At 45.3% G+C, this 19,561-nt stretch overlaps 1 protein-coding gene across 3 annotated transcripts in view; it reads right to left on the bottom strand.

Moving 5' to 3' along the window:
* LOC137411552 (signal transducing adapter molecule 1) overlaps positions 1 to 19,561 on the bottom strand; it is a 94,021-nt gene that overhangs the window by 50,672 nt on the left and 23,788 nt on the right. For 2 of the 3 annotated variants that reach the window (XM_068096877.2, XM_068096874.2), the window contains exons 8-9: positions 5,285 to 5,379; positions 2,271 to 2,356 (exon numbers count right to left, since the gene is read on the bottom strand). In XM_068096877.2, the coding sequence (XP_067952978.1) occupies positions 2,271 to 2,356; positions 5,285 to 5,379 (181 nt within the window). The remainder of the gene's footprint in view (positions 1 to 2,270; positions 2,357 to 5,284; positions 5,380 to 19,561) is intronic. The other variant, XM_068096876.2, reaches the window with a different exon arrangement.

The following is a 19,561-nucleotide window of genomic DNA, read 5'->3' as shown; positions in this document are numbered from 1 at the left end:
CGTTCGTTTTATTAATTACTGCCAAATGGTATGAATATTATTATTGTTGTAAATATTATTAGTACTAATAATTGCCCTGTTACAATGTTATCATTGTTTTTGTAGTTATTTTGTAATAGGAATACCATGCCACAGAAGGACCTATTAAGCTGTTCTATACACCTTAACATGGCATGGTAAAAAGGAATTCTTCCAGATTATTTGCACTTAATTATCATAATCAACTCACGAGGTCATAATGATCATTTTGGTGAATCACATTCCACACCAGAAAGCTCCAGTAGAACTCCACAAAAAACATGCCTCATGCCTTGCGGGTGTGCGCACACACACGTACGTACACGCACGCATAAATGCACGCGCGCACACACACACACACACACACACACACACACACACACACACACACACACACACACACACACTTAGAGGGTGTCATGCGCCACATACTGGAGTGGTTTACCGGAATCACACTCGCTCGTGATGCAAAACCAGAGTATTCACTACCCCCTTTAAACTCACATGTCATGTACTGGAGGGGTTTCTCGGAACCACAAAGTTGAGAGCCTGGTGGATTTACTTAATGGTGGTGGCGGTGCAGCACAGGCATGATAGGCCAAATGGCCTCCTCCTGCGTTAAAGTTCCTTGTTAAGATGTATCGGTCTCGTTTCAATGTGATCACAAATTTCACTAAGACCAACAGTCTTAGTCTTAGTCTTAGGCTTTGTATTTGTGTGCAGCAGCACCGCGTCTTTACTTCATGCAAAGTAAAGACGGCACTTCGGTATTTTCCGTGAAGCCCATAGGAGTGAATGGCGATGGGAAAATCCAACAATGGTCACTATTTTTGTATTTACCACCATAAACATACTTTCTCCCGTCTGGCAGACATCTGATCACGTTAACGCGCTTGTACCCCAGCTAACTTCTCCAAAAATACCTCACAATAAACTACCATGGGAGTAATTCACATAATCGTGGTCATTATGCGTCTGCATTGCACCCTATCCAGATGATATGGGTTAAGAAATTAATTAGCATATCAGAATAGCATCTCAATTCCCTATAATCACGGCATGCTTTTCTGACGATGAAAATACGGAAGCCTCTGCATGGGTCACTACAAAAAAGAAAAAAGAAAAAGGATTTCGCAATATACGGAAGGAGTTTCACCCAGGCCTTTCCAAGTATTTTTGGATTATTTTAGAAGCTTTGCGAGCCATTTTAGGTACCAATCCTTATCTCGCTCGTACAATATATTTTCTGCTGCTCCTAAAAATACTTATTTCCTGGGTTTCTGTGCGTGCACACCAAGCATTCTGGGAACATAATTTTGAAAGTCGTGTATATGTTATAAAAAAATTAAAAAATAAAAATCAAAGAAGGAACACAGAGAGCACAAAAAAATAGTAATGCAATTTCTCTTCAAGATAAATTAAGACAATTATCCTTCCTGCTCCGAGTAATGAGCATTCTCAAGCAAAAAGACATACTGATGGAAATTTAAAATCCTCTCTCCAATTCCTCCCCTCTTCCCCACCTACAAACCCCATTACCATATTTGTTGGTGAATTTTACAAGCCAACCACGAACACGATACATTCAAACAGCACCATACTACTCCTTGTCATAAATTACAAGCATGAACAAAAAAATAAAAATAATAAAATTTCACACCAAGATAGTAAATTTAAGATTTGAGTTGTGCAAATGAGCGAATTGGAAAATTTCAATTGTTTGCTACCTTTCTTTGTGCCAGGGCAAATTATACTTATTCCTGAATTATTGGTGGGAAGCATTGCATGCTGACTAGGTGCAAACAGAGCAGTGAAGCTTCAATTGTCATGTGCTGTGTTGCTATCTATTGAAAATGCCAGCACATGATCTCTGAACATACATGTCGATGGTGTCACATTTCCCTCAGAAACGATCATTTCCCGGAAGGTGCAACATGTCGTGCCGATACAGGTGCGAGTAAGGTACTTTGCAGCGAAAGCCAGCGGCTAGTTACGACTTAAAGCATTTTTAAATAAAACCTCGATTATTCCTCGCTATCTCAAAGCTTCTTTAAATCTCATTGAATCATTTTTATCAATGCAGGTTTGTAACGTTTTTCAATGTGAAAATGTACATATCCACCAATGACTGCAAGGTTTTAAACTTTTAGCACCGTGCTTTGGAATAAAATTAATTGTTTTTTCAAAATTGTAAAATCAGAGCAGATTTTCTAAATCTAAAATCAGAACAACTATTTATAAAGAAATCTCACCTCGTCAATGCTTGGCAATTGAGGTTCAAGTTTGATGGTATCAACTTCATCTGAAAACTGCACACTCTTCTTCTCGGCCTTCACTGCTGCCCTCGCACAAGATCGGCAATCTCTTAACTGCCATGCGAGGAATTTATCATGATGCAAGCTTCAACAGGGTGGCCCATGGAACGGTGACCATTTCCTTTTTTTGGATGTTGCTAAGCAGTGATAGTTAGAACTCTTCATCACATCACATATCAACAGTTTGGCTGTGCATGTGGTGTATGGTGCACCAAATGATGATGGCTCTATAGACAAGCTCAATTTCCTCAAAGAATAAACAACTTATAATCATCCGTTCAATATCTGACCCAATCTGTAAACTCCTATTCCTCTTCTGCACCTCTTAGCTCTTCTGCCCAATTCCTTGTCAAGGTCAATATCAATGATTACAGTTATGCGGGTGTCTTCTGATACCTCAAGGAGATGGATGCCCCTGCCTTGCATAATCCCAGGTCACCTGTGGGCAAGGTGTAGTACCTGTCAGTCCCCCTTACAAAGGTAACGGTCCTCAGCCATGCCGTTTACATGGCAGATGGCTCTGCACATCTGGTGGATGATAGTCCAGTCGACTCCAACAGCACAGGTGGAAGAGGGTGAATTCCCCAACGGCCAGCAGAGGGACGGAGAGGAGTGGCGGCCCCCCATCTATACCACACACTTACCTGTGTGTACCAGCCATAGAAAGTCAATATGATGGCAACGCCATAATTGCCCGAGGAGACTCGACATCGACATCATTCATTCATTCAATATCAATGTGGACACCTCCACTGCATTCAATATCGATTCCAGCTGGGACACTTACTCCGGTTTATCGCACACTGCCTGTCGCTGTCCCACCAATCTTATTGACCCTGGTACACCGAATCTTGGTGAGACAGACGAGGATGGACAAGCATGCAGCTTGCTTTCTCAACATGCAAAGCAAACCTGACTGAAGGCAATTTAGGTCACCCTGTAAGGCTCAAAAGTGCATGCCAATCCTTAGGCAAAGGCCTTTGTCTACAGCTAATTATAATATGACGAGGTTGTGTTGAAAAGTAATGCCTCCTATTATTTTTTTTCCAAGACAGGAAAATATATTTGAATGAAACAAAGACAGATATTAACATCAATCTTTATTCTACCATTGTGCATATTTATTTCTCAACATAATCACCACTGCGGTCCAAACACATTTTTGTCAACGTTCAAGTAGTTTTGTGATGCCATCATCACAACTGTGCTTCCTGCTGACATAACCAGCGCTTCATAGTGGCCTTGACATTGTTGGAAGAAAAACGTTCTCCGTGACAATGTTCCTCAAGTTTTGGGAAAAGATGAAAATCTGACAGAGACAAGTCGGGGCTGATGATCCTTTATGGCGGTACTCCATTGACTGTCATTTACTCTCAGGATCATAATGGTGCACACAACTCTCATCCCGTCAGTCAGTCATCCCAACCCTCGTCTCCAGTCAGTCATCCCAACCCTCGTCTCCAGTCAGTCATCCCAACCCTCGTCTCCAGTCAGTCATCCCAACTCTCATCTCGTCAATCAGTCATCCCAACCCTCGTCTCCAGTCAGTCATCCCAACTCTCCTCTCCAGTCAGTCATCCCAACTCTCGTCTCCAGTCAGTCATCCCAACTCTCGTCTCCAGTCAGTCATCCCAACTCTCGTCTCCAGCCAGTCATCCCAACTCTCACCTCCAGTCAGTCATCTCAACTCTCACCTCGTCAGAAACCCCAACGCTCATCTCCAGTGCTTCACCCCACCCCACACTGACAATGTACTGCCTTCTGCTATCCTGACTAATGTAGCACTGAAACATCTAGTGTCACAATCACAAAACTTTGCACCAAGTGGCAGGAAGAACTAATGTGCAGACGACGCTTTTGTTTCATTCAAATATTTTAAACTGTTTTGGAGAAAAAGAATAGGAGGCATTACTTTTCAGCATACCCTCGAAGAAGGGCTGGTATCCCCACATCATGCCATGTCATCCTGTCTCTCATGGATCTGTGGAATCTAAATCTCTCGTTGCTATCGGAATCTCTCACATCACAGACAGAAGGGCAACCTCGCTTTTTGAAACGCCTCTTCTCCGCTCTAGCTCCATCCGCTCTGCAATGTTTGTATCGGAAAAAAGGCAGTCGTTTGAAAAAAAAAATCTGCTCATGGTCATCCTGATAGTTACCAATTGCCGTTTTCTTTCTGATTAAATTTGCCAAGTTACTTTGTTTGAAGTACAAAGTGCTTTGAACGTTTCTGACTTGCATATTGAGAGTAATTGAGGCCTTTTCAGTTCAAGCGGTGCCTGTCTGTCCCAAATAAGGCTGTGAAGTTGAAGCATTGCTGTATCGGAATCACACTTCTTCTCACTGAATCATAGTACTGTCTTGTGTTTTGCGCTGTTGATAGATGACCTTTATTGGCAGTGTGAATAAATCCAATGAACAGATTTTTGACAAGATTTTGTTGACATGGGATGGAATCTGTGGGACCAATGATCACCGTTTACAAACATGATCGTCATTGGGCCACCCTGTATACAACAGTGCAACAGGTCGAGTCATTATAGGTAAGATGTCTATCGTTAAAAAGGTGTTAAGCTTTAATTAACAGTGATATAAAGCTGGCGGAGTAGCTTGTACATACATCACATGTAGGAGAAGGACATTGGAGGACATCAGCGTACTTTCACACAAATTACAAGGACATTAATGGACAATGAGCAAAGCTTTCACAAACATATCTGTCACTAAATTTCAATAGAAAAAAAGCACCATTGTAGTGCTTGCATAAATAAAGATAAGGCAAATATTTAAGGAATTAACAATCCATGAATAAACAAATAATATGGCAAAATTAATACAATATCAAAGGAAAGAGCCTGTATGCACTCCACATTGCCAAGCTGTTTCTAAGCTATTTCCACATTGCTAACACTTAAAGGTCCACGTATGACACTCTCAGGGGTTAGACGCACCTGGTGCAGGTTCAGCAGTGAGATCTGCCGTCACAAAGTTTGCTGGAAAAAGGCCCGTCCCACGGACCGTCTGACCCTCCCACCAGTTAGTGTCACTGTAACAAAGCCATTCGCATGACCAAAAACATAATAAATAAATGTTTTCATTCTGGCCCACAATCTATTATATAATGTGAAGCGTGGTCTCTGTCCGTGTGTTTGTGCATTCATATGTTCGGCCGTCTCCCATTTCTGGCGGCCCCTTCCCGCCTTGCGTTTGAAAAGCTCCGCATGCAGGCAAAGCTCAACATTCAATCAGAAGAACAACATGATACCAAACAAGATACATTTTGAATGTACAAATACAACATGGAATCACGGTTTGTTTAACACTGCATTGAGATGACCTGGGTTGACAGGATGGCCAAGAGGTGCCCGACCCACACTCACTTCTAAGCTGTCTAGCCAAAGTAAGCATCTCGGCCCAGCTATAAACTGTCATCCAGGGTGATTCACAGACTAAGTGAATCATCAATGTGGGGGTTATCCCTCCGATAAGGACGTTAAACTGGGCATCCCATCTACCGATATTAGTTGGTGGACATTAAAGATCCCCACCGTGGCCAAATTCCTTCCTGAACTACTGCTGGGAAGGCAATGGCAAACCACCCAGAATAACACTTGCTCAGAAAACTGCTACGGTGGCACCAACGGTCTATGACAGAGTATGAGGATTATCATAGAGTTGAACAAACCATGTAAGTGTTGTTAATAACAGTAGCACATACTGCAAATCATTGAATAAAGGTTGCACTGCAAGGCGACCATTTAATGAAAGAAAAACTTACATTTAGCTTTATGACCTAAACATAGGGGAGGGGGAGAAAGCGGGTGGGGTAGAGAGAGGAAGAGATGGGAGAGAGGGGGGAGAGAGAAAGAGGAGAGGGAGAAAGCAAGAGGGGAGAAGGGGGGAGAAAGGGGAGGGAGAAGGGGTAGAGAGAGGGAGGGAGAAGGGGTAGAAAGAAAGGGGGGCAAGAGAGAGGGGCAGAGAAGGGAACGAGGGAAGGGAATGAGAGAGGGGAGAGGGAGAGAGAGGAGAGGAGAAGAGCGAGGAGAAGGGGAGAAAAAGAAGAAGGGGAAAGAGTGGGGGAAGGGGAGAAAGAGAGGTGGAGGGTGCGAGAGAGGTGAAGGTTGAGAGAGAGGGGAATGGTGGGAGAGAGGGGAATGGTGGGAGAGGTTAATGCTGAGAGAGGTTAATGCTGAGAGAGAGGGAATGGTGGGAGAGAGGGGAATGGTGGGAGAGGTTAATGCTGAGAGAGGTTAATGCTGAGAGAGGTTAATGCTGAGAGAGGTTAATGCTGAGAGAGAGGGAATGGTGAGAGAGGTTAATGCTGAGAGAGAGGGAATGGTGAGAGAGAGGAAATGGTGAGAGAGGAAATAGTGAGAGAGAGGTAAATGGTGAGAGGGGAGAGAGAGAGAGAGAGAGAGAGAGAGAGAGAGAGAGAGAGAGAGAGAGAGAGAGAGAGAGAGAGAGAGAGAGAGGGGGGGAGGAGGGGAGTGAAAAATTTCCTTCTGCATCCATCTTGTACACCAGATTCCTCCCCATCCCCATGTACCTCCCTGATTGTGACTACCACTTTCCACTTTGAGCGTAGTGGGGAGGCTTGCGTGCTCCTGTGACACTTTGGACTATACTGGCAGGAGCTTTGCTCCTGGTAGGTTTTACCTAGTGATATGAAAAGTGGACATAAAGCCAGTCTGATACACATTACTGTCGGATGGGGCAGTCCCTGTGGAGATGGGCGTTATTGCATATGTAACCTGCTGTGAGAGTGGCAGATGGATACTCGATTCCATGATTCTATGAGAGCTAGGTAAGGATTTGTGCTTAGTAGTAGTTGCTTCATTTACATGTATTGTAATGTATTCCTTGTATCATGTAGACCAGGGGTCGGCAACCTTAGGCACGCGTGCCACCATTGGCACGCGGCAGCGTAATCATTGGCACACTGGCGAAAGCAGTGCCCTCTCCGCTGCATGCCAAATCACCTCTTGAACAGCCATTGGCTGTTGCGCGTGTTGCACTATAACAGTATTCCGGTGTGATGGTGCAGGGTGATGAGGTAGATGGATCAGAGCAGAGTCACCATTCCAATTCCAAATTATTTTACTGGAATAATAATCAAAGATGCACAACATGAGATGCCGGCCTGGCGCATTCAAACACAATATTCACGGCAACCGGATGTGCTGTAGGAACAGTGGTGTTGTTCACAGCAGATGATCCAAGGCTGCATCTCCACTCATTATTATTATTCGGACTGGTTTCTGAGTTGTAATATTAATCTCATCATTATTCTGAATTGTATAATAATCGCAGATATAAAACAGCAGATGCAGGCTTGGTGCCTTCCGATACGCCGTTCGCGGCAACATGAGGTGCTGTAAGAGCGACTGTGTGTTAACACCCGGTGGTCAGCGGTTGCATCTCCACTCTTTATCATTCAGGCTCCGTTCTGCGTTTTAATATTAATCTCGTCATTATTTTGAGGTTTTTATTATGGGGTGGTAGTAATGAAAATGGGGGTAGTAGTTTTCTCGTAACACGCGGCCTGTCTTATTTAGTTTAATTGACGGTATGGCCTCCCGCTCACATTTCCCACAGGAATTGCAGTGAAGCGGTTCAAGTTCGGTAGATTGATGGCAACCCCGCTAGCTAAGAAAGCTGAAGTAAAGGTTCGGGCATTCCAGCCCTCATGGACAGAAGAGTGGGGTTTTGTTTTTCAGAAGGACCGTGCTGTGTGTACTTTATGTTTTGAAAATGTTGTTTGTCGAACATCGAGTATTAAGCGCCATTTTGAGACAAAGCATGAGAAAACTTTCAAAGATCAGGCAGACAAGGCAGAATCCATCAAATGTGCCGTGTCCAGGTATGGGAAGCAAGCCAACACCCTCAAAATCTTTGCCATTGCAAAAAAACATGCGACTGAAGCAAGCTATTGCATTGCTCAATGCATTGTGAAACGCGGAAAGCCATTCACTGATGGCGAATATATTAAGGAGGCTTTTCTCTGTAGCTCAGAGGTTCTGTTTGAAGGCTTACCAAACAAAGAGTTAATCAAATCAAGAATAAAAGATATTCCCATGTCAGCTGAAAGTGTTGAGCGACGCATCGAAGAAATGGCAGAAAATGTCAGCACGCAGCAAATAGCTGGGTTAAAAGATGCTGTGGTGTTTAGCATTGCACTTGACGAGAGCGTGGACGTGAATGACATACCATGTTTGACAGTCATGGCAAGATACTGTGATTCGACTGTAAGAGAGGAACTCTGCTGCTTAAAGCCAATGTCTGACACAACAAAAGGTGAGGACATAGCCAAGGTGTTTATGGAACATTTTAAGGAGCGAGGGATTGACTTCAGGAAGATTTTTGCAGTGATAACAGATGGCGCCCCCGCCATGGTCGGGAAACAGAGGGGAGCTGTCAGATTAATTGAGGAAAAAGTTGGTCACACCATCATGAAACTCCACTGCATAATACACCGAAAAACTCTGTGCAAAGATGTCAAATTCAGATCTTAATGAGGTTATGGCTACGGTAGTAAAGGTTATTAACTTCATAGCTAAGCGATCTGCTCTGACACAACGACAGTTCCATTCCCTGCTTGAGGAAATGGACTGCACATACAAAGATATCCCTCTCCACTCAGTGGTTAGGTGGCTAAGCTGCGGAAAAGGTTTTGGAGCAGTTTGTCAGCTGCTTTGATGCAATCAAGGCCTTCCTGGCTGAAAAGGGCCAAAACTACCCAGAACTCGAGGACGAGAAGTGGGTCGTGAAACTTATGTTTCTCACGGATATTACGGGACACTTCAACGAGCTCAATCTCCGACTGCAAGGTACAGGGCAAACTGTTTTGGACATGTTCGACACATGGACGGCTTTTGTCGGCAAGCTAGCAATCTTTTCAAGCGATGTTGCTACCTCGACTTTCCGCTACTTCAAACACGAAAGGGAGCTGTCCTCGCAGCACAGCATCAGCACCGCTGAAATATGCAAATACATGAGCGAGCTTGAGTCGGAGTTCACAACACGATTTGGGGACTTTCAGAAGTATGGACCCATGTTCTCTTTCTTGATCAAGCCAGACAGCTTTGATGGACACGAATTGGATTTATCTCTGATAGACTGGTTGGATACACAGGACATGGAAATGCAGCTGATTGAGCTGAAGAGTTCAACACTGTGGGTGACTAAGTTTGCAGAGCTACGGAAACAACTAGAAACCACGGCAGTGCAAGATCACGGAACCTGCATTTTCACCTGCTGGACATCCATGCCGAAGAAGTTCAGCTGTTCCCCGGAACGTTGCACTGGCTTTGCTGTCAGTCTTCGGGTCAACGTACATCTGTGAGCAGATATTCTCACACATGAAGAACGTGCTCAGCCCCTCCCGCAGTCGTTTGACAACCGACCACTCCGAAGCATGTGCACAACTCAAAGTGACTAACTACAACCCCCAGATAATGGAGCTCAGCAAAGGAAAGCAGGGCCAGGGCGCACACTGACTGGAAGGCATCTGTTTATTTGTAGTACACATGGGTTTGCATATGTAGCTGTTTGTCCATCTCTTTTTTTTCCAACTCAGATGTGGATGTTTTCATGAGGATGGCAGCATTCTTGTATAGTACTGGTATTTCTGTTTGATACACTTTATTCTCCCTTTTTGACATTTGTTTCCAATGCAATACTTTGTAAATGAGTTACTGAAAGCAGTGTTTTGAAATGGGGTCCATGCATATAATTTGTAACCTCATTGGGGACAAATTTTACAATGATAAAATTATCATTACAATGTCCTGATTATGAGAGATAAATGTTTCTTTAAAATGTTGTTGCTATGCATGTAGCCTATATGAATGGAATAAAATTCCATGTCTGTTGGAAGTATTTTTTTGATGTGGTGTCATAATTAAACTTGATGTAAAACTTAATGTTGATATGGCACACAAATTAACAAGAACATTTCAAACTGGCACTTCATGTCAAAAAGGTTGCCGACCCCTGATGTAGACTAATGTTACGTTTATGGTGTTATGTTTTAGATGCACCAGGTCGATTGCATTAAAGCCTCCCTTCTTTCTTGAGAGGTCTCTGGCTCCGATTTTTACAACACCAAGCCAGGCAGGTCAACGGGTTGGAGCCAGACTAAGAGTAGTCACACATTTTTTGGGGGTAGAAAAAAAGTTTTTTGTTTTTTTTCCACCTGGTCTAGTCACCCCCCGGGGGTGTTTGGATATGGACACCTAGCAGGGCTAAAACAAGACCTGTCAAAGGATGGAGGAGCTCCCTGTGAGCCAACGGCAATCCATATCCGGTGCCCAACTGTGTCTGCGGACGTCCTCCTGCAGTCGGGTTACCTTTTTCTAGGAGGTTGGTGGCAGGATTTGCACTCCGGCCACCATAAACAAATGTCATTCCGCAAAACGCACAAATAACTCGACTAAATAAAACCGAGTACCTCCTGTGCAGCTGCCCTTCGCAGGGCAACTCACCGGATGACGGGATTGGGGCAAAGCCTTCAAGACCCCCATTCTTTGATAATAGGAGGAAAAGCATGGGGTAACTTTCCTGGGTTGGGTTGTGGAGGTGTGTGTTGTGGTGGTGCTGAGGTGTCGTGTACTAGACGACGGTTTCCTTGGGATAACCTGAGACGTCCCTTCGGGTGGGTGCCTGGAATGTTCTTACTCTAAGAGAAGATGATCACCTGTCTCTGCTATCATCTGAGCTCCAGCATTTGAACATTAGATAAGCTATCTCTGATAAGCACTCCCATTAGATAAGCACTCCCGCGATGAAGCTATCTCTGAGGGCCTTACACTCACTCACCGCAGGCAGGTAGGTGGTCTTTCTGTCTTCTACCGACTCCTCTCCGGCCTTGCTCCCCCAGCTCTCTCTGTGCTCTGTCCCCCAAATATTCCTACAGGTCGCACAAGATCTGCCAGCAACCCTCTGATGGTTAAACTGCCGAAATCTCGGCTCTCTGCTCACCTTCACTCTTTCATTCCTCTTTTCTCCCGCCTCTGGAACAAACTCCCACACTCCCTTCAATCCCACTCCTCCCTCCAGGTCTTTAAAACAGCTGTTCACCACCATCTCTTATCTTCCCCCATCCAAAACCTTGATCTTTTCTACCCCCACTAATTCACCCCAGATCCACCTTGCTTGAAATTCCAACTTCTTTCCTGGAAGTCCTGGCAGTGTCCATATGTTTTATACCTCTCCCACCCCCCCCCCTTCCCATGCCTCCCTCCCAAAGCCCTCTCCCGCCCACAGATCTCTCGATGTCTCAATGTCTCCATGTCCCTCGGTCCCTGCTCTCAAATGTTGTGTTTGTGTCCTTCCCCCTCTCTCCCCATCTTGTCTACCGCTCCCGATGTTATTTGTTTTATGTGTCTGTTTGTCTTTCTGTGTGATTAATGTTCGCTCTTTCACGAGCCTCGATCTTGTATACAAAAAAAATAAAATAATAAATTAGTGTTGCAGCACTTCCTGAGGTTCGGAGGCCGGATAGTGGTGAGATCGTGGTGGGTAGTTACACCGACTACTAGTCTGGTCGATTTGACGGTTACCATGCCCACGGAGTTGCTATAGCCGTGTCCAATAAGCTAACTCCCATGATAGTCGAGGTAGCACCGGTCAACGAGCGTATTATGAGACTGAGGATTTGTCACTCTTTGGGTGTCATTTTCCTGGTCTCTGTATATGCTCCGACTGAGGAAAGTGATCTCACTGTGAAGGAGGCATTCTACGCCACGCTCGAGTCTGTGGTTGATTAGTGCCCCAGGAGAGATACTCTTCTAGTCTTGGGGGATTTCAATGCATCGACTGGCACTGACAGGGATGGTTATAAGGCATGTGTTGGTCCCCATGGATCTGGGACTGTGAACCAGAATAGCACTAAGTTACTCGGCTTTGCAAGAAGTCATGGACTTAGGGTGGCTGGCTCATGGCTTCAGCACCCACATCATCATCGCTGGACTTGGTATTCCAATGTTGGTGGTGTGGCGAAGGAGATTGACCATGTGCTCATTGATGGTCGATGGCAGATGCTCCAGAACTGCAGGGTCTACTGGAGTGCTCAGTTCCTCAACACTGACCACAGGCTTATTGTAACAACTCTGAAGTTGCAACTCAAATCCAAGAGAATGCTATCATCCCAGCTTCGGCTGAATGTGGGCAAGCTCAAGGAGGAGAGGGTAGCTGAGGAGCAGGTTGAGTGTGGTTTTGGGGGGGATCTGGATGCTTCGGGGGATCCTGAGGAGTTGTGGAGTGCCTTCAAGACCACCATCCTTGATGTTAGCGGTGGCTGTCTTGGAACCCACCATCAGGCGAAGAAGAACTTTGTCTCTTAGGAGACACTTGATACCATCGACCAGAGTCGCAGGGCCAGGCTCGATGGCAGAGCTGAACTGTTCAGGGAGCCGAGGCATAAAACTGTACGCTGTAATTGTACGCTGGGGGCAGACATGGAGGCCTATGTGCGAGGAATCTGTGAAAGGGTAGAGTATCACTTGTGGACATGTGATTCTCGTTCTGCTTACAGAGGAATCCATGCATTGCGTTCCTCTAAGCCTGTCCCTAAGTGTACTGCAGTTAGAGCAGAGGGTGGTGGCCTCTTGACAGAGGAGTCTGAAGTAAAGACCCGCTGGGCCGGTTACTTTGAGGGGCTGTACCAGGCTGACCCACCGGCTGTTGAGTTAGATGTCAGGGGTGTTGCTATCCCAAATGCTGTTCATATTGAGAGGGTTCGCCGCCATCTGCTTGAGCACCAGCAACCAGAGCAGTCGGGCTTTACACCAAAGAGGTCAACAATTGACTGTATCCTTGCGCATCAGGTCCTCACCGAATGCAAGCAAGAGCTTCGTCATGGGCTGCTTGCAGCCTATGTTGATCTCCACAAAACGTTTGATTCGGTGAATCAGGATGCCCTCTAGAGAATTATTGGTCTTCGTGGGATGCCACCATGGCTGATCAATCTGATCTCTGAACTATACTCTGGTACTGAGAGTGCTGTGAGATGTGGTGGTGGCTCCATCTCTGACTTATTTCCAGTTGTTACTGGAGTTCAGAAGGGGTGTGTACTGGCTCCCACACTCTTCAGCGCTTGCATGGATTGGATTCGGGGGAGGATGTCAGAGAGGTCAGGCTGCAGTGCATCGTTTGAGAGTGTCGAGACCTCTGACCTTGATTTTGCAGATGATGCAGTCATCTTTGCGGAGACTTTCGATGTTCTTACGGGGGCCCTCCAGGCACTGAATGAGGAGGCGGAGCCACTAGGATTACAGATTTTCTGGGTCAAAACCAAGATCCAGGCTTTCAATGACATCTTGTCTGTGCCGGTCGTTTGTGGCGAAGATATTGAGGTCACGAAGAGATTCACTTACCTAGGCACTGTTATTCATGTCTCCACATGTTGTGAGCCAGAGGTTGATAGACGTCTGGGTTGGGCCTGGGGAGTCATGGATTCACTGGATCATGGGGTGTGGCGCTGTCTGTATACAGTATATGCAGGAAGACGAATGTCAGAGTCTTTAAGTCCTTGGTGCTTCCAGTCTTGCTCTATGGATGTGAGACTTGGACCCTTACCAAGGGCCAGAGAATGAAACTTAACTCCTTTGGAACCAAGTCTCTTCAGAGAATCCTTGGCTATTGCTGGTCGGACTTTGTGTCCAATGAGCAGTTGCTGAGAGAGACTCGGATGAGATTCGTTTCCTGTATGGTCCGTGAGTGTCAGCTGCGGCTGTATGGACATGTGGCTCATTTTCCGGATGCTGCTCCAGCTCACCAGATACTCTCAGCAAGGGAGCCTCGTGAGTAGAGGAGGCCAACGGGCCGACCGCATGCCTCGTGGTTGCAGCAGGTTGATCGGCATCCCAAAGAGATAGGGATGGGCCAGGCATCAGCCTGGAGGATGACCAGACGGAGGCCCCTGGAAAGTGGAAAAGTGGAAAAGTTGCTCCGGTGCATGCTCCCATACCTGACCTGACCCATTTTGTCCAGGTCTCCCTCGATTTTGTCCTTCAACTCCACTGTGTGTGTCCCCGCCTTCTCTCTACTGTTTCTTTTATCCTGTTGCGTCCTGATCCATTCAGTGTTTTAGCTCTTCCACGAGCCTCAACTCTGTATACAAAAAAACTGTCTGGTTGGCAGGCTTGATGGGCCGAATGGTCTCCTGATGTGTTGAAGTTTCTTGGAAGGAAAGTCATCTTTTACATATTTCAAACCATGGTATCTGTCCATGTGTCCGTCTGTCTCCTATTTATGGTCGTCTCCCAGGTCTTTCCCACGCTGCATTTGAAATGCTCAACATTCACTTTTGAAATGACGGGAGAACAGGCATGAATAATGTTGATGCCAAATTTTATTTTGCAAGCAGGATATTTTTTGACTCTTTTAGACAAATTGAACCTCTGCCGCCTGGTGTTACACCACCATTTTGTGGCGGGCAGTAAAAGTAGCTCAGAGCTTGTTTGCTTTCTCTGCTTTTTTTGCTTTTTTTGCTCAGAGCTCATGGCTCTGAGTGAAACCAAGAGTGCAACACAATTAACTTTTTTAAAGTCCATGAAATAATTTAAATCGATAGATTAACTTGAACTTTCTCATCACTGTGGACGGATACTTTTGCTTGCTTTTCTTGCCTCTGGGGACAGGTATTTTCCCAGTTATATAAAATATAATCTCATGTTACTAAAAGGAGCAGCATCTGCCCGTGTGTGTCATGCTCTACAATATATAATATATAACCACCTTTAGAGGCCATTTTTCCCCGCAAAGCGGGGGTTGGCCTTTTTCGGGGACCGTAGTTGTTGTTGTTTTTTGGTCCCCTTTTTTGAAGCAATGTTTTACGGCCGGATGCCCTTCCTGATGCCAACCCTTTTTGCCGCCTTTAACGACAAACAGGGAATTACCAGTGAACTGGTACTCAATTGGCCGATCTCAGAAGGATGACAGGCTGAGTCAACCCCCCTGGCGTTAATTCAGCGATCGACCGGGATTCGAACCCAGGATCCTCGGATCCTAAGCCGGCACCCTAGCCGCTAGCCCAACACCAGGGCTCATCTACAAACAAGGAAATTTGCGGCAGGAGGCGGCCTTTCGGCCTATCATGCCTAAGCTGCACCAACCATAATATCATCACCTATAGAAACACAAGCCAATCAATATCCCCATACCCCTCAATCTCCAATGCATCCAGGTACCTATCTACTTCTCATTTAAACTTATCCACCCTCTACACCGCCACCATGTTTATATGGCGAGAATATTCCTCCATGCATTAAGCACTCTCTGACTGTGTGTGAATGGTGTTCGAAACGGTTACGGCTGTCGTGGAATAATAAACATAGGGGCAATACCCCTGGCGCTCACCTGATAGAATAAACAGTATACTGCACTGACTAAAGGTATTTTAAACCAATTTCAATGGTTGCTAGAAGACAGGGCAGCATGGAGAATCATACTAACATAATCATAAGACTTTAAACAAACAAACAAAAAAATACCTATTTTGGGGGGCAACCCCTCCCCTTCCCTCCCCCTCTCCCTCTCCCTTCAGTGTACCTCTTCAGACCCCAATTTTTCCAATGCTTTGAACAAACATTGGTACATCATGGGTGATTAAGGTTGTGGTGAAGTTTCATCGAAATTGCGTTTGTCGTTTCTGAGAAGAAAGCAAATACCTATTTTGGGAGGCAACCCCCCATAGACCCCTGAAGGAGCAGATTTTTTTTTAATGCCGTGAACATACTTTGGTACATCACGGGTGGTGAAGATTGTGGTCAAGTTTCATCAAAATAGTGTGTAGTTTCAGAGGAAAAAGCAAATTCCTATTTTTGGGGGTCAAACCTGGATCCACTTTGACCCCGGTAAACCCCCTTAGACCCAGATTTTGTTTAATGTTGTAAACAAACTTTAGTCAACACAACAAATATCATTTGTGCCAAATTTGGTCGCAATCCCATCAGCGGTTTCGGAGAAGAGGTTTCAAGTGTTTACGGACGGACGGACGGACAACGCACCATCGCATAAGGTCCCCTGAACTTCGTTCCAGGTGAGCTAAAAATGGTACCTTTGGAAAGCTAGAATCGATTTAATTGAAACAAACGGAGCTGTCATATTCACAATCACCATGCTCTACATACAAGTTTTCCCCCTGCAGTGTAAACCGACCAAAACGACTGTTAAAAATGATCATCAAATATCGAAAGGTTTGAGCCAACAGGCGTCACAGGTTTTGTGCAGGCCACAGTAAGTATAGACCTCATGCTTCAGTCCAAGCCATGATAGACCTCATGGCTTTAGGTCACTGGTGTCAGCCCATGGGTAAGTGCAATTGGAATATATCCGAGCTATATAACCACAATGTATTATCTAGAGTACCTTCAGAAAGTATTCACACCCCTTGATTTTTTCATATTTTGTTGTGTTGAAGCCTAAATTAAAAATGGATTAAATTGAGATTTTTTTTTTGTCACTGATCCACACATAATACCCCATAATGTCAAAGTGGAATTTCCTTTTTTCGAAATTTTTACAAAATAAATTAAAATGAAAGACAGAACTATATACGCTGGCAACCTCAACATTCTCATCCTCCTCGACCTCAGCGCCGCCTTTGACACCATCGATCACACCATCCTCCTCACCCGACTTGAAACCACCTTTAACATTACCGGCACTGCCCTCTCTTGGATTAAATCATACCTCTCTGACAGACGTCAGTTCATCTCCATCAATAACTGCAAATCCCCCACTGCTCCCCTCCCCCAAGGTGTCCCCCAAGGTTCAGTTATTGGCCCCCTCCTCTTCATCCTTTACCTGTCCCCCCTCGGTCACTTAATCCGCCGTCATGGTCTCCAATTCCACTGCTTCGCCGATGACATCCAGCTTTTCATCTCCACCAAGTCCATCTCCACCGCCACCCACTCTATCCTGACAAACTGCATCACTGAAATAAAATCCTGGCTTCAAATCAACTTCCTCAAACTTAACTGTGATAATCTGAAATAATCATCATTGGCCCAAAAACGCTCACCAAGTCCACCCATAACTTTGCCCTCAACATCGACGGTTTCCCAGTATCCACCTCCCCTCACATCCGGAATCTTGGCATCATCTTTGAACAAACCCTCTCCTTCGACAAATACACTAAACAGATCACAAAGACAGCCTTCTTTCACCTGAAAAACATCGCCCGTCTCCGTCCATCCCTCTCCTCCGTGGCTGCAGAAACCCTCATCCACGCCTTCATCACTTCCCGTCTGGACTACTGCAATAGCCTCCTTTATGGTTCACCCTCAACAATCACCAATAAACTCCAATACATTCAGAACTCCGCTGCCCGTCTACTCACCCATTCCCGGACCCGTGACCACATCACCCCCGTCCTTTACAAGCTTCACTGGCTCCCCATCTCCCAGAGAATCCAGTACAAAATCCTCCTCTTGACCTACAAAGCCCTCCATAACCTGGCCCCATCCTACCTGGCTGACCTCCTCTCCAGACACACTCCCACCCGCAACCTCCGCTCTGCTGGTACCAACCTCCTGACCCCCCCCCCCCCCCCATCCGGACCAAATTTAGATCCTGGGGGGACAGGGCATTCTCCATCGCTGCTCCCACCCTCTGGAACTCGCTACCTCACACCATCAGAGACTCCTCCTCACTCACCACATTCAAAACATCACTCAAGACCCACCTGTTAAACACTGCATTCAACATTTAACCCACAGCATCTAACCCCTGACTATCTCCTCTCCTTCTCCCTCCTTTGTGCTTTGAATATTTCCCTATTGATTCTTCTTTTTTTGCAATTGTTTTTATGTTTTGCTATGCATTATGTTTTGCACTCTGTCAAAGCGTCTTTGGACTTCCTGAAAAGCGCTATATAAAATAAATGCATTATTATTATTATTATATAATTTACATTCAACTCCCCTCCCCTTCCCCCCCCACCCTGAGTCAATACTTTGTATAAGCACATTGGGCAGTGATTACAGCTTTGAGTCTTCTTGGGTATGAATCAACTTTGCACATCTTGATTTGGGGAGTTTCTCCCATTCTTCCTTGTAGATTTGCTCAAGCTCTGTCAAGTTGGATGGGGAGCATCAGTCAACAGCAATCTTCATGTCTTTCCACAGATGCTCAATGGGATTCAAGTCTGCGCTTTGGCTGGACCACTCAAGGACTTTCGCATTATTGTTGTGAAGCCATTCCAGTGTTGCTTTGGCTGTACACTTGAGGTCATTATCCTGTTTGAACATAAATCTTCGCCGCAGTCTAAGGTCTTTTGCACTCGGAAGCAGGTTCTCCTCAAGGATTTGCCTGTACGTATTCGGCTCCATTCATTGGTCCCTCTATCCTGACAATCTCCCAGTCCCTGCTGCAGAAAAGCATCCCCATAGCATGATGTTGCTACGACCATGTTTCATGGTAGGGATGGTGTTTGATGGGTGATGAGCTGTGCTCGGTTTCCGCCAGATGTAGCGCTTGCATTTAGCCGAAAGACTTCAATTTTCATTTCACCAGACCACATAGTATTTTGACTCATGCTCTCAGTCTTTCACGTGCCTTTTTATTACACACGTTTATTTAACTTCATCTGAACTTTGTTTGTTTGTCCCATTTCAAATCTTTGAGCCGTTCGTTTTCAAGGTTCCATACGTCCTAGAGAGCTGAAATTTTCCCCACGGTCTTCTTTTCTGGCACATTTTCATCTATCAAATTTTTATTTTATAAATCCCCAAAAAAAAAAAAGTTTAAAACTTTAAAAAAATAAAAGGTGTGTAGCCCTAAAATATGTTTTTCGTTTACTTGTTTGCAAACTGGAAAAAAACCTCTGGAACAAACTCCCTCACTCTCTTCAATCCCACTCCTCCCTCCAGGTCTTTAAAACAGCTGTTCACCACCATCTCTTATCTTCCTCCATCCAAAACCTTGATCTTTTCTACCCCCGCTAATTTAACCCCAGATCCACTTTTTTGAAATACCAACTTCTTTCCTGGAAGTCCTTGGTGTCCTTGTGTTTTATACTTCTCCCACCCCCCTCCCCCTTCGCATGCCTCCTCCCCCCAAGCCCTCTCCCCCCCACACATCTCCCGATGTCCCCGCTCTCAAATGTTGTGTTTGTGTGCTTCCCCTTCTCTCCCCATCTTGTCTCCCGCTCCCTTTATTATATGTTTTATGTGTCTGTTTGAAATTATTGTGATAAATGTTAGCTCTTTCATGAGCCTCGATCC

The sequence above is a fragment of the Myxine glutinosa genome, chromosome 7 (assembly GCF_964187855.1).
Source record: "Myxine glutinosa chromosome 7, kmMyxGlut1.1, whole genome shotgun sequence".
NCBI lineage: Eukaryota > Metazoa > Chordata > Myxini > Myxiniformes > Myxinidae > Myxine > Myxine glutinosa.
Note: the sequence above shows the minus strand (reverse complement) of the source record. Positions and strands in the feature narration are given on the sequence as shown.